Source organism: Ciona intestinalis, unplaced genomic scaffold (genome assembly GCF_000224145.3).
Source record: "Ciona intestinalis unplaced genomic scaffold, KH HT000055.2, whole genome shotgun sequence".
Classification (NCBI taxonomy): domain Eukaryota; kingdom Metazoa; phylum Chordata; class Ascidiacea; order Phlebobranchia; family Cionidae; genus Ciona; species Ciona intestinalis.
The window spans coordinates 59,582-75,693 of NW_004190377.2; the positions used below are offsets into that span (position 1 = coordinate 59,582).

A 16,112-nucleotide genomic window follows, 5' to 3' on the forward strand; every position below is an offset into this window, starting at 1 on the left:
TTAAAAATTTGTATGCTGACCGATTACAGTTTGAGAAGTATGGTACATGAAACTGCGACGTATTTGTATCAGGAAAGCTGTTTTTTTATGAGCAAAAAAATGTTTTACCCGCAAATGTTTATCTGACAGTTTGTGTGTGTTGCAAGTTGAAATCGTCGCGGTCATCTGGCTTTAATTGGAAAAAACGAAACTAGATTGAACTTTTTTAATTATCAAGACCGCACGAGGAATCGTTGGCTTATAGCCAAAAAAACACTGTCAGTTGGGCAGCAGGAGAAAGTTCGTTAAAATATAAGTAAAAAACTAAAACACCACTGTGCGAATTTAGTATTTTTAACACGATTTTAGCATTCGTAAAAAACATTGGCGTAAGCAGAACGCATGCGTCTACGATTTAGGAAACTGCCACATAAATTTAAATACGAATAAGTATTGGTCGTACTTTTGTTTCTTTTACATGCCTGACGCACATTCGCAACTCTCAATCAAGTAAATTAAACATTGCTATTCTAATTACTCCCATATCCCATAGGTATTACGTCATTGTCTGGTCTGGCACACATAATAATGCTAGTTAATCCACGATTCCTTTGTTTCTGATTGGTCAATCAGGGAGGTGTAAAATGGGCGTGATTTGCTGCATATTTACAAACAATACGATGTTATGTTGTAATAATCGTGTTTGCGCAAATATAAGTCAAATTTTAACACATTTCTTTACGAATTAATGTTATCGTCGAAACATACGCGCGTGCAGTAGTCGTGCATTTAACAAGAATAGTGAATTCTTAAATTTGCAGGAGTGCGTCGCACTCCCGCACGCCAGTACTCTACGCCAGTGGTAGAATGTATGCTACCGCATGCGTCTTTCTTTATTTCCTACGCCCGCGCAGAGCGTAAAAATGTGACGCTCATACACGATGTTTCGATCTCGTGGTTGGTTGGGCAGTGGGCACATTCTTCCCGATTGTTATATTATGAAACGTCATAATTAATAGTTACGTTGCAATAGGACAAGTGACGTAACAATTGAACGAAAAATTGTTTCAATTCCAAGCGAAGGAATGTAATATTAAATGCAACGCGTGTGTGTGCGTCTTAGCACTTTCTGGCTGCATGCGTGTCTGCGGAAAAGGGGGCTGTCATAACAGCAAAACAGCCCCCCTGGTTGCGCCCCTGGCGACACATGGAAATTTTTAGTGAAGCTGCGCTAATCGTCGCGATGACATTTCGCGTCACGTTAGATTAGGACATGTGCAGTAGATTTTGGCGACACTGGGCACTTCGAGAATTGTGCCAAATCTTAGTTTCACGGCGCCGATACGTCGCTAAATTTAACGTTTATTGCCGCGTTTATTACTTAAATTGGACTAAGTGTGAAAAACAGCTCAATCGCAGCTCTGGACACAACAAGCATGTGAATAGAATTAGTGTTTAGATAAAGCTTGGTGGCCACTGGCCAGACCAATTTTGCCACTATAGACTTTAGTTTGGTAATATCTGCGCGTAATCTTTTCTTGTAACGCTGGCGTTTCATATTTAATTGTATGCGATTACGAATTATCCATTCTTGTCTAAGCTGCTTGCCAGCGTCAAAATAACCAATAAAATATTAAATTAATTCTTGCCGGTTTGTATTTGTCGCATTCCCACGCCAGTTTACCATTCCTGTAGTCTGGGCCCTCTTATTGTCAGCATATAGGTTTGATAATATAGATAACGATTGCAACAACTTGCACAATCGGTCACATATATGTTAGTAGTATTGTAGTAGATTTTAAGTCACAGAATTTTGACTTAAATCAACTACGATTGTTTCTTACTTTAGATGAGCGCCGTTTTTTGTTTAGACTTAACGCAAATATGTATAAAATTTCTGAGGGGGCTGTTCAAACATCAAACACCCCCCTCTAGATCTGCCAATCTTTCACTATAACAGGTTTTGGTGATAGCCGTGGAGGTGCACGCAGCAAAGGTTGTTTTAAATGTGGAGAAGAAGGTCATATGTCCAGAGAATGCCCGCAGAACACTGGATCAGGTAATTAAACACAGTTTTATTAAAATTGATCTACTATTAAAGTTTTAGCAGACATTGGATTTCGGTTTTCGACAGAAATTTGTTTTTGCATTAACACGTTGTGAGATATTACATATATATATATATATACTAAAATGTGGGAATCCGGAATTTATTTACTTCGCCGGCCGCGTAACATTTAGTTTCGTGTTAACGTATACATAAGTTATCTATTCGTGCAGTTCCGACGTAAAAAAAACGCCCTAATATTGTCATAAATCCGGCATTTATGCGGAGACAATGGCAATTCTGACAAACATAATAGCTAGGTCGTAATACATTTGCGGTATTTCGTATTTGATTGCGCCATAATAGGGATTGTGACTAATGTAATACGTAACAATACGAACCAATATTTCAACTCGTGTATGCTCGGAGAGTGTAGATCAGTGTATTACGGAATATAAAACACAGACAATCTTAAAGCACTATTAAATTCCTGTTATTAAAAGGTCATTAAAAAGGAAATTCGTTGCCTATGGAAACGTGAGTGTTTTTTAACTGTGATTGGTAATCGCCAATTAGTTGTTCAGTGTTATTAAACCAAAGAAAGGAATCCTAGTAGGATTTCTTGCTTAACAAGCTTCTGGTAATAATTTCAATGTTTGTTGCACGTATTAGAAATAACACTATAAACAAAACTTTAGTTTTACCGCCAAACTTTTAGCCCTGTGACAGTTACGTCACTTACATGTCTGTTACACCTGGAAATCGTCGTGGCAATCAGACTTTGATCGGGAAAAGACAAAACATGATTGACGCGTTTTAATCAAATGCTTACGATACGAAGGACCGCAGGAAAAATTGTTGACTTACATCCAAAAGGCTTGTGTAGTTGTGTAAGTGATGAAAGCGGCACACGAAGGCGGAGTTAATTGGAGCGGCAACATTTGACGTCAAAACGCACGCCTCAGGGAAAACTGCTGGAAAAATATAAATGCAAACCGGTATCGGCCGGATTTTTATTTTTTACATGCCTGCCTGTAAGTTTAAATTCACTTGCATTCGTCTGCGGTAGCAACATTAATCTATGCTACGCGCAAGAAAAAGTCATTACTTAAGCAGGATTTACTCAGACAAGCAGAATACTTCTTACAAAATAGTAGGATTCACACTTTGTTTATTTAAATCGTAATATCCATTTTCCTATACAATTTTTGCATCACCAGAACTTTTTAATTAACTAACGAACTGTTCGTTGAATAATGTAATCATGGGCGCCCATATTTTTGAATTGCAGAAGAGACCACGTTTATGATGACGTCATTCTTTTTTCGAAAATTAGGAAAATACCGTATACGCGAGTTTTTATCACTCGTGCCAAAACTCAATTAAGCTATAACTGCGACTATTAAAGTTAGCCAAAACTGCTGCCTATTGTTCAAGTGGTTATGAAACTGGCAAAATCACACAGTCTTTTTAATTTTAAAGGGGTTTTATTCATAAAATGCAGTTATACGCAGCAGGTGCTGCACCATCTGCATAATATCCACAGTAGGCCTGCCTCGTCTGCATGTAACAATTATTGTCGCAGTATGAACCACACTATACAACAAACGTTTACTTAGGTAAAAAGTTCCTGTACGACAAAAAATGAATATGAAATTCATTATTATAACGTAAATATTAAACATGCGAGTTCCTGCTATTTAATAACAAACATTCTGATTTTCTAAATCTGCTAAATAATGACTTTATTACTCGTGTCATAATGGTAACTTATTAAGATGCAAACTCTTTTCTGTAACTAAAACATCCTGAAAGTTTCAAGGTCACTCAGTTCAAAAGGATGTTGACACCAGTAGCACATAATTGTAATGAATGCAAAAACCCCACAAAGCTTAGGTTATATACTCATAAAATAAAACATGGAAAACATATATACAAAAAACAATGGGGACAAAGTTAAGGAGTTTAAAGGGGACACAAACATACAACTTAAAGGGGACAACATATATACAGCTTTTTATAGGGGACAACAAAATGGTTTTAGAAGTAATGAGAGATTAAAACATCCCTTTCACCACAACAGGTTTTGGTGATAGCCGTGGAGGTGCACGCAGCAAAGGTTGTTTTAAATGTGGAGAAGAAGGTCATATGTCCAGAGAATGCCCGCAGAACACTGGATCAGGTAATTAAACACAGTTTTATTGAAATTGATCTACTATTAAAGTTTTAGCAGACATTTGATTTCGGCAAAACATGACATACATTTTGTTTATCATGTAATAATCATTGGAAGAAGTTTGTGGTAGTATTGAATTAAGCAATAACACTGACTCCTGAGACCAGTGTATGTATGTGTATGTATTGCTTAATACCAATTTTCGAATTGGCTTCTCTTATTTATTGCACGACCACCACTCGTATCAGTGATAGGAACTGGGGCGTATAATCTGCAACATAAAAAAACCTTTGTTTTTTGTTGTCAAACCTTTGTTTAATTCATGAGGGCTTTTATGGAAAATACAGTGACAAAGCATGTTTTCGCCCCAATTAAAGTTAATTTTGACACCGATGCCCGACTTTTTCGCAAAAAAACAACAGTTATTAGTGAAGCCTATAAAACATTTTAAAACCAAAATTTTAGGTGGACTGGCGGCACTTGAGCTATTAAAATGTTTGCAGCGCACTTCTAGCCAACTGTGTATGCGTGACATTTCAGGATATATATATTCCCTATTACAGTGGTTTTCAACTTTAAATCAAGTGTTGCTTTGCGCACAGACAAAGTATTCTTGGAAACTATCTATAGCAGCGTTTTCTGTATTCTACTCTTTTAACAAGGTGCTTGTTAGATTTACCCTCAATATGTAATAGGTAATAACAGCAGAATTTTAGTATTCGCGCAAACCCGAATATCGCAGGAAATTTGCGTGGGAATATTTATTACGAACGTGATAAAAATATAAAAGTTCATATCGATGCTCAACTTGTCAACACAACAGGTTGCTTTCGTGATTGCACCACAGTATGTGGAATTCATCAGCTGGGGTCTACTTTCTTTTAACTACGCTTTAACGATGTTTTAATTGTCTCCCTTTGATCATGCGTTTAATTATTGCAACAAGTTCAGTTGAGCTGACAGATATTGCTTTATTTAAACTGATTTCGATATTTTGTAAATTACAGCCGATAACCAAGATTTTAATGCACCTAAAAACTTTACGAAATGAAAACGAAAAATCTGATATAGCAGATAAAAATCAAACTACAGGCTCAATTACTATTAATTAGTTTTTAGTTAACTTGTAATTAATAAATTGTTAATTTGTACTTGTTTTCAAATAAATTTTACCTCCCCTCCATTAAACAAACATTATAATTATCAGCTGATGCGGTTTATTTGTGTAACATGGTAATGCTTAAAATGATGCGTGAGTGACTCAAAGTAATCTCGACGTTACACAGGCCTGATAAACATGATGTTCGGTGGACACGTGATCAGACGCTTTAACCGAGTTTAATACATTAGATTGTTACGAGCGGGTTGAATTAGGTAAACGAATGAATTTATGTTTATGAACAGGGCCACTGCGCTAACCATCACGACAGACATTTAGACAGGTAAGACGTCTGCAGTAGATTTTGGTGACACTAGGCACCGCAAAAATGGCTTGCGCCGAATCTTGGTTTCACGTCGCTAAACTTAACAGTTATTTCCGCGACAAGAAAATGTGCATATTCTAAATTGGATAGGTGCCTTGAGCTAGCTCGCAGCTCGAATGGCGCTCAGTTATTAAAAAGCGAAAACAATAGTAAACTAATGGGAAATTTGATTGGTAGCTCATCTACCTTCTAAATACTAGGAGATAGAAGGCGCTTGAGCTCGAGTTGTTCACTTTAGGCTCAGTACATACCATACCCATAACAAGTTTAAATAGGCTACCTAGTTTTATCATGTACATGCATAGGTGACAGACATTCAAACGCATATTTTAAAGGTGGAGATCACGCTGCTCAGGAATATCATAAGGCTGGAGACGGTAAGTGGTTAATGTTATACAGTGGCTCAACTACCGCCCGTTTAAAGGGGTACTGTCATATACCTATTTACGTTTAGTCAGCCTTTATCTATAACAATGCAATCAGTAAAAAGGAAGCAACACAAATTATAATATAAAATAACAAAGTATCGCCCGACTAAGCTTGAACACAGGGCCACAAACATTGTTTCTTGGCCCCGCGCGAGAACTATAGTTTCGTGAATCTTGGTTTAAAATATTATATTTACTATTTACACTAGATATGTTATGTAACACCATTCTTAATTCCGTAAGTTTTAAAAATTAAAAATTTCATATAAATCCAAAACCGTAATATTGGCGGCTTTGTTTTAATTTGTCAGATTCCACAAGAATAAATTTACAACGATTGCTTCGCTTGTTGTCGTTAAAGCCAGTTCAGGGCGTAAAAATGTGACAAACGTTATGAAACTTCATAATGAAATAGTTGCAATGCAACAGGTGTTTCAACCAAACATAGCCAATTGTCCGGTGTGTACTTGTATACTTGTAAGACAATTTGTAAATTTTTTGTTTTGCAACTTTTTGATTGTAAGGAGATAAACCTCGTCCTCCTCTGTACATTCCCCCCCCACCTCCTGAGGATGAGGTTGAAATGTTTGCTAGCATGCAGCGAGGAATTAACTTTGGGAAGTACGATGCCATCCCTGTGGAGGTGAGCGGACTCAACGCTCCGAAGTGCATTTCAACTTTCGAGATGGCAAACCTCCAAGAAACAATACTGGTACGTCCATGGTTTCTGTTTTTTAGGTCTATGTACTGAAAGCATTTAGGCAAATCTTTGTTAAGGGTTGAATTTTAGTGGCTAATGAAAAACGTTTCTAATTATGAATGAATGAATGAATGAATGAATGAAAAATATTTTGTCTTTCTGGTCAAAATAACGAAGAACAAGAGAGTTGATAAAAAACGAAAAGACGGGTAGTAACGGTAAAACAACAGTTGTTAAAACACGCTTATTAATAAAAGAATGAATGTTTTGGATAAAAGGCGTGACCGTTACACCCTACAGGCGATACAATGTCAAAATTAAATAATTTTAATTAAGCATATTAAAGATCTAGTTGGAAAAAAAGTGTGCGTAAGGTTTAACCCTTCAGGGACGAAATGTATTTTAACAAGTTTTCTGTTTTTGTCCGACTGTCAAATATTGCTCTCTACCAACACAGGAGTTTGTGCTCATAGGCACCTGGGACAGCATGATATGCAAATGTCTACCCTGGCAGGGCTTGACATTAAAAAAAAAACGCTTGTCCCAGTCAACCAAAACAGTCCGTGGGACAAGTGAATTTAAAAGGTTACGCAATTGTCCGTAGAGACAAGTAGAGAAATAACGTTCATATCGAGTGTTAAATAGCTGGCGTATCGACAAATTCTATGTTTCGGCTTCACAAACCTGTCGTGAAAAGAAGTAATGTAAAATTCGAGAAATCGTTGATGCAAACTTACCGGCTTGTGCACTCGCCTGCCTGAGTGTGTGTGCATGTGAGAGGTTACTATGTTTTGGCGAGAATGAAATCAGCTGGCAGGAGTTAAACTGTAGCTTGCTTTCATTTGCAGGTTTTTAGACCAAGACAAAGTTAATGTCTTTGTAAGTAGCTATTTAATAAGGCCATTAAAATAAACACCCGTATTTTTAAATACATTAAAAAAATTATTATTTTTTTACAAAATACTTCACGATTTTACTTGTCAAAAACTCAAAATGCACTGGTAAACCTGTGTTATTTCGTAACAAAGATTTAGCTTGGCAGCCCTTCTTTGTAAGCATATTTGAAACCCTTATATTTTATGGCTGCACCACTACTTTCAACTTTTGCAGATAATAAAATCTGACTGATGCTGGTAGGGCAAAACTATGCACTATTTACCATAGGCACCAAGTTTTGCCTTACTCATAGGGTGGCTGGCTATAGTGATGTAAACATCCTGTGACGTAAATCATTATGATGTCATATATAATGTCAAATGTTTAGAGCAGCGCCTCGCGAATAAGCAATACGATATTAATTGGCTATCATTAGCAGTTTGTTTATTACAACATAGTAGCGATTAACAAGTGAATTTTCAACGTCATAATACCAATTGACGGAATTTGCCACAATGATATTTGCATCATAATAGCAATTGACGCATTCATTGTTAACCTTGCAAAAGTGAACTAAATGCTTATGTTTTACGTTTGCGATTAAAGCAGCTTTGTTTATATGACACGTTACATTGGGATACGCAGCAGGTGCTACACCGTCTGCATAATATCCAGAGTAGGCCTGCCTCGCCTGCACCATATAAAACGGCAGCTATGGATGCATACGTTAAAATTTTTTTTTTTTTTCAATGTTTGAGGCTTGGGTCTGAGATGTTTAAAAACTCTGATATGAGATCCCACTAAAAAAAGTTGGGAACCACTGCCTTACAGGATTGCAGAAAAGTAACTGGAATAGATTTTTTAGGTCTTTCTGTAAAGTAAAACGTGTATGCTCAATAATAAACTATAGTGTAACTATTTTTTCCGCTTATCAAAGAAAGCAAAAAAACAGATATTTTGTTTGCGCAACTCACGCCCCATTTTTAATTCTACAGGTGAATGTGCAGAAAGCAGGTTATGACAGACCTACACCTGTGCAAAAATACAGCATTCCCATTATTAATGCTGATCGTGACTTGATGGCATGTGCACAGACAGGATCTGGCAAAACGGTAACAACACCTGTATTACTTGAATATTATTACTAACTTTTTAGTTTTAAAAATAATCATAAAACCCAAAAAATCAAGATACGTAATTTGTTCAACCATAAAAACTTTATTAACCAAATTTTCCTAGGCTGCGTTTTTGCTTCCGGTCCTTACTAAGCTGGTTGAATCGGGTGTAAAGTCGTCTGAATTCAGTGAAAAGAAAACTCCACAAGCGATTATAATTGGCCCAACAAGAGAACTTGTAAACCAGGTTATTAATGTTTACTTTCTGTTCAATGCCGTGTAATGAATTACAATTACCTTTGAATGTCGATGTTTTAAATTGTATTTGCAAACTAGTACATAAATTAATCAACAACATAGTTTGCTTATAATTTGGAATCCAAAAATATCCAACCACTGTCTATCTGACCAACGCGATGTGGGCAAAGTTGAGAGCAGGTGGTCATCACTCTGAACCGTGGCTGCCTGCACATGTCCCTAACTCTGTAACCGCAATGAAAGACGTCACGGTAAAGCAAACAATGAAAACAGCGGAGTATTACAGGGCTTTACTGCGTGCTCACATAGCAACTGGTGTGGCTTGTATAGCTAGAATGTGTGCAATTACAAAGGCGAGAAAAAACATTTTACAGCAAACAAAGTATTCTTAAACTAACAATACTTTGTAAACTAACAAACCACAAAACGTCTAGATTTTTCTGGAAGCCCGTAAATTCTCACGTAGCACCATTATTCATCCAGTGGTTGTATATGGGGGCACCAGTGTTGGTTACCAAATAAGGGCTGTACAAAAAGGTTGTGACGTATTGATCGCAACCCCTGGTCGTCTGATGGATTTTATTAACCGTGGCTTGGTAAGTACAACTTTTTATCAAAAATTGTAATAGGAAGTTGCTTGCCCCGACACTTGCCAATTTGTAACAATAGATTTTATTTCTTGTTCCGTTATAGATAGACAGTAAATATAGACCTACCCTAGTAGACAGATTGACCAAGATAAGATTGTGTATCATCTTTAACTAAAAATTCTTTTAACTCACATTGCACAAAACCAGAGAAAAAAAAATAATTGTGGCCCACAATTTGTGGGTCAAGGGGGATAATCAAAAACAATGGGGTACTTAGGGTGAGAAAGGACAAGCCTAGCCCGCTAAAAATCATATTATTGTAAACAATTTTTGTGGTAAAACCTGTATTTTTTGGCTTGTTTTTATTCCAAGTTACTTTCACAGCAATTATTATTTTTCGGGTAAAACGCAAATTACTAAATTAAGCAAAATATGAGAAGTCCTTTTGTGATAAACATATTATGAATGCAGCTATATTTGCTATATATTTAAGTACCTTTCTTCTAGAATATTTTTATAAACATTTCACACCATAGGCGCCAAAGTTTGATAATCCAGGTTAGGCAAATTCATAGTAACAAATATCATCTACTTTATTGTGTGTATACGTTGGCTAAATGGTAATTACCGCACTCCCATATTATGTGCAGAGCATGGATACATAATGTCCGCCTGCGCGCGTACTACATACGTAGTGAATGTTTAATTTATTATTTTTTAAACAAAGTAAGTGTTTCGTCTTATGCACTATCCAGTCTGCGCCCGATTGTCTATAAAAAACACTTGCTTTCTCTCTGCGCGCGTCAGCTCCAAACACTCTGTTTTTCCCTATAAACTGTATGCGTGTCTGCTCGCGATACGTATAAAGAAGCATTAGTTTTACGTTGGAATTCCTAAAAGTGTACACAGAAAAAACATATTAGGCATCTGTATTAATGTTAAAACATGCACGCCCGTCTGTCGCAATGGTTTTTATCAAGTTTAGTTTTTTTCTTTGTAGTAAATAAGAATGACATGCCACAGCCAAATATTTGCGACACAACAACAATTCAATAATACATCAATTGTTTTTAACATAATTACAATTTACAGGTTCATTGTTTTCGTCACAATAGCTATTAATAAGTATTTGCCTTTTTACGTGGATTCGCTAGGAATCTGGTTGAATTTGTCCGAATAATGTTAAAACGAGAGTAAGCGAATGCCTGTTATGCGATCTTATATTATGCACTGGTTACGGTTTAACTTTAGTATTACGCGTTATGTAGCCATTATTCTTAAATGTCACAGAAGCGGTTGTGACGTATTGAAAGATTGTCAAACCTTACTTGCAGGTGCAGGCTTGCGCAATATTTTGTTTCCATCACAATGATAATTGTAACGTAATGTACCATCAAGGGTTGGAATTACGCAATACGAAAGTCACGAAAGTTCTTGCACTTATTAGGGATATAAGTGACACTGTGTGGCTGAGATTTACGTTTACTAATAATATGAGTTTTTTACGCTGTACTTGGAAAGAATACAAGCATTGCTTAACGAAAACCGGGTAGGCCATACGTATTTTGCCACCCAATGTTCTGCTTCAGGGGTGGCAGGTTTTGACGTCTATGCATACACATATATCAGTATCTGTCTTATTTCATGAAAGACATGTGTCTGCGTTTGTTGATAGCGCAAGTTAAGGCATCAATCTTCATTGTAATATAGCATGTAGACTAGTTTGCAAAAAAATATTGGCGTAATAGAAAACTTGAACGTTTCTCATCAGCCAATCAGAAAGTTTGTTACAAACTGGCAGGCATTCACACATAAATTCATTGCATTATTATAGAAAATGTTTTGACTGTTAATTAATTATGAAATAATAGAAATTCACATATTGAATATGTATTTTCAACAACAAGGTGGTTTTAGTCCTGCAGGGCGGCTTGACTTGTATCAGTTAAAACTGTACGATTAACAGTTTTATAAAAAAAATAGAAAAATCCGAATTCATTTTATCTTATAAGCCACTTGTGAAACAAAGCATTTTTCCGATTATGCGTTTTTTTAAATTCTAATATATCATAACAATTAGTCTGAATAAAGTTTAAACACAGAGTGAAATTTATAAAATTAATGTGTCAACTGCAAAAGTTTATGTACCACAAAGTTGTTCCCTTTTGTGACATTCAGTTTACTTTCCAAGATTGGTCTGGAGAATGTTCGGTTCATTATCCTCGATGAAGCAGATCGGATGTTGGATATGGGGTTCGAATCTGAGATCAGGAAGCTTGTATCTTTACCAGGGATGCCACAGAAGAACAATCGTCACACGCTTATGTTCAGCGCGACATTTCCAGATGAAATACAAAAGTAAGTGTAATTGTTGGTCATTCTTGCAGTGTTCGCATTGCTTGGCAGATCCTGCAGTTGATTCAATGTAAATACCAAGTGAATTAACAGTTCTATGAATTTCAACATCTCTCAGACTTGCTCACGACTTTCTCCGGGAGGACTTCCTGTTCCTCACAGTAGGAAGAGTAGGGGGAGCATGCTCCGATGTCACGCAAACAGTGATCTCCGTGGAGTGGAAAGACAAACGCTCCAAACTACTCGAGCTTATTGCAGATGTTAATGAAACCAAGAGTCGTACTCTTGTTTTCGTGGAAACCAAGAGAGGAGCTGATTTCCTCGCTTGTGTTTTATGCCAAGAAGATTTCCCAACCACAAGCATCCATGGGTGATAAATTTAATATTTGTATTCCTAAATCCTAAACAAAGACCTGGGCTTAGTAATGTACGACATTTATCGAATTCATTTAAACCAGTAATGTCTGGAAACTACCAGTGTATATTGAATGAAGCAACTGTTAACACTTGGTGGAGTCATTGCAAAATTAGCATCATATACATTAATATAATGGGATACTGTAGGCTTTAATCTAAGGTTGCTTGTTACTACATGTCCTAACCTGTGCAAATTAGAACAAGGCACAAACAATGTTACATAGATGTAACAGTAACCTAACATTACTTTTGTATTCTTCATTATGCTGTGACTAATCCTGCAGAGATCGTTTACAACAAGATAGAGAGCAAGCACTCCGTGATTTCAAATTAGCAGTTTGTCCAATACTTGTTGCTACTTCAGTTGCTGCAAGAGGATTAGACATACCAAAGGTTATCATTTATTATTGAATTTCTTTTACCATGCAGTGTATGGAAAAGAGAGTTAATGGCAATTGCTCGGGGCCACTAATCAATGATTTGTCCAAACCAGAGTAACCTGGTAAATACGAAAAAAAGCAGTCACCCACAACCACAAGTTTGTGGTAAATTAAAAATGTGCACAAGGTGTATGAAATAGAACAACTGTGACTTACTTCAGCAATAATAAGCGGTAATCATTCATTGAGGAAATCAATGAAAAAATTTCACCTAAACAAACTTTTCACCTCAATTAAAATGCGTCTTTATTTTGAATTAGAAGTAATATGTAAATAGTTTTACCTATCTCATCAAGTTAAATTTGTAGGTAGAGCATGTGATTAACTATGACATGCCGAGAGAAATAGATGAATATGTGCATCGAATCGGACGTACTGGTCGTTGTGGTAACCTGGGACGCGCAACTACATTTTTTGACAACAAAAAAGACGCAAATCTGGCTCGCTCACTTGTTAAAATTCTTTCCGAGGTATGGGATTTATTGAAGCATGTTACCTTACTTGTCTACAATTAAATTTTAGTTTTTTGGAGCGGTTTCAAAAATCTCAGTATAAAAAAAAAACGCTGCAGATAATGCTTTAATACCGTTTTACACCGAGCGTGAGTTGCATGCTGGTGTGTTATCAACCATCTTGTTATTGCCGACCCGATGATAATGTTTTAAATTTCCTTCAAGGTTGTGAAAAGTGTAAAACATACTGTGACAGTAATTTGAATTCCTAAATCCGAATAGTTTTTAACTAATAACACCTAAACAAGGACACGCATAAGGCATTAAGTTTGGGGATTGCATGGGTGTATGGCATACACTTATATAATTTAATTCCTCTGTATCATATTTTTAAAACTTTAGTTTTAGTTACAGGGGGCGCTTGTGATTTAACTGTGTTACATAAAATTGCAAGGATAATTTCCCACTCATTCATTACAAAATAAATTAAATGTTGCATTTATTAATGAGATTTTTATACATTTATAAAACATTTAGTCCAACTGAATTATTTTAAGGCTCAACAAGAAGTTCCAGGTTGGTTGGGGGAATGTGCAGAGTCTGCTGTTGGTTCGAATTTCGGAGCAGAAAAAGGAAGATTTGGTGGAAAAGACCTTCGGGAGAGAGGTGGAGAAGGGATTACTGTAAGTGATGTTTTCTGGTGCCGTAACACATTTGGTTATCACGCCTCCCGCTAACCCAGAGGTAATGGGTTCAGGGCTCTTCGCTGCTACCATGGTGGGCGTATGTGTCCTTGGGCAAGACATTTAATGACAATTGCTCCAACCCAGTGGTCACTAGTAAGTTGTCCAAATTATCAGCCACACATAAAAAAAATAAAAAAAACATCCAGAAAATGCTTTTTAAACTTTTCTTTTTTATTAGTTATAAAATCATAAAAACACAAAATCCAATTACTGTCCCACTTTAAAGTAAACTTGGACAAGTTAGGTTTCCAGGTTTGTAAAAGAAGGAATATGAAAGTGTAGTATCAGCCATTTACTAAACGTTTCAGAAGCAAAATGCTGGCTCTTCTTTAGAAGCTTCGAATTTTTAAAAATTGTAATCTAAATATTAAATGCAGTTATAACGTTTTTAGCAAAAAAGTATCTTTTGCTTGCACGACTTTATATTACTAAGTTACTCAGTTCATTATCTAGTAACTGCAGCTAAATTCCTTGTCAGGGTTTCGGATCAATGGGTGGTGGAAGTGGAGCAAGGAGCACTGCTGATTATGATTATAATGATGGTGGTGGTAAGTATGTGTTCTGTCTGCATTAGAGATACTTCAATTTTACCGCTGTGGCTTCCATTGTTTCATTATTTAATGCTCGACACCATTGCTGGTGTAAGTTGGCACGAGATATTTCAAATACGACACCCGGGTTATAACGTTTGTTGCCTCTACATGCGGGGATAAGCTATCCTAGTTTTATTAGAAGTTATTTAAAAACCACAATATATTATACACACTCATTTTAGTGTTTTGTAAATTTGATTGCTTTTTGCTATTAATTCCAAGGCTGTATTTCAAATATTAAATTAGGTACTGGTATATCATCCGGCGCCGTGGCGTAGTGGTTAGCGCGCCTGCCTGTAACCATTAGGTAATGGGTTCAAGGCTCGTCGCTGCTACCATTGTGGGCGTATGTGTCACGACAATTGCTCCAACCCAGTGGTCACTAATGGGTGGTCCAAATTATCAGCCACTCATAAAAAAATGAAAAAAAATCCAAAAAAAATAATCACTCACAAAGTAACATACATGGTAACTCATAAGCTGGCACGAGGTGTTAAACCCGTGTGATAACGACTGTCGTTTTCCGGCCACGCGAGGATAAAGTAAGTTACATTCATTCATTCATTACCAAAGGTTTATAAACTAATTGAATGTGTTGAAGAAGGAAAAATCAAGCTTTCCAATATTTATCCATTATTTGCAAGTTTTTTCACGTGCTGTTAGGTGTCGTAAAAAATAGATAAATGTTCATTCCAGACAGTGAAGTATTTTTAACAGGTTTCGACTGTGTTGGTGTGAATGACGATGATGACTCGTGGGATTAACTCTTATTGGAATTGAAAAGAAACCGAACATTGCCAAATATCTGAAAAAGATTCTACATTCTGTACCACTGTTTATTTTCTCTCCTTTTCACGGAGGTTACTTCTGTTGTTGGTTGTTTTTTCTGTGACTTCTGCACATAATGCATGTTCAAATACCACTTACTGCTGGCTGCGCTAAGCTACGTACTTCCACCTACAGTGTTGATACGTCAAGCTTGTCCATTGCAAACAATTTTGCAAAATCATGATGCTTCGTTTTTGAATCTGCTGTTAGACTTCTTTATTTTGCTAGAAGTGGTTTTGCATAAAAATCTGTCATTATTATACAACAGAGTGGTTGTAGCTGGTGCAGTCAAATTTGAATTTGATTATTGTGAGAATTTTTTATGTTCACACACTTTTGTCTTTCATTTTCCCTTCTACGTGGAATTAAATACAACACTTCGTTATTAGCTCTAGTCTAGTTGGTATGGTGAATGTATAAGTGTATTAGGTCAGTAAGCTTTAGATTACTTGTAAATTGCGTGGTATGAAAAGGCAGCAGTGTCTTGGTAACAATGAATCTAATACAGTTTTTATTTTCTATACAATTCTGAAAATTAGTCTTTGTTGAGTGGAGGAAGATGGGTAGGGACACTGACTTTAATTTTCTGTTTACTGACCCCATTTAATGTTAATCAGAAAAAATAATG

At 36.4% G+C, this 16,112-nt stretch overlaps 1 protein-coding gene across 4 annotated transcripts in view; it reads left to right on the top strand.

Moving 5' to 3' along the window:
• Window positions 1-15,876, top strand: part of dead1a (DEAD-Box Protein) — a 25,704-nt gene extending 9,828 nt beyond the window's left edge. Inside the window, exons 7-20 of one of the 4 annotated variants that reach the window (XM_009862874.3) lie at window positions 1,940-2,038; window positions 4,110-4,208; window positions 5,992-6,063; window positions 6,639-6,826; window positions 8,686-8,802; window positions 8,930-9,052; window positions 9,498-9,659; window positions 11,845-12,011; window positions 12,127-12,378; window positions 12,710-12,818; window positions 13,174-13,335; window positions 13,875-14,000; window positions 14,542-14,611; window positions 15,374-15,876. In XM_009862874.3, coding sequence (XP_009861176.1) covers window positions 1,940-2,038; window positions 4,110-4,208; window positions 5,992-6,063; window positions 6,639-6,826; window positions 8,686-8,802; window positions 8,930-9,052; window positions 9,498-9,659; window positions 11,845-12,011; window positions 12,127-12,378; window positions 12,710-12,818; window positions 13,174-13,335; window positions 13,875-14,000; window positions 14,542-14,611; window positions 15,374-15,420 — 1,793 coding nt within the window. In that variant the 3' untranslated portion in view covers window positions 15,421-15,876. 4 annotated transcript variants of the gene reach the window in all.
• Window positions 15,877-16,112: the final 236 nt, after the last annotated feature.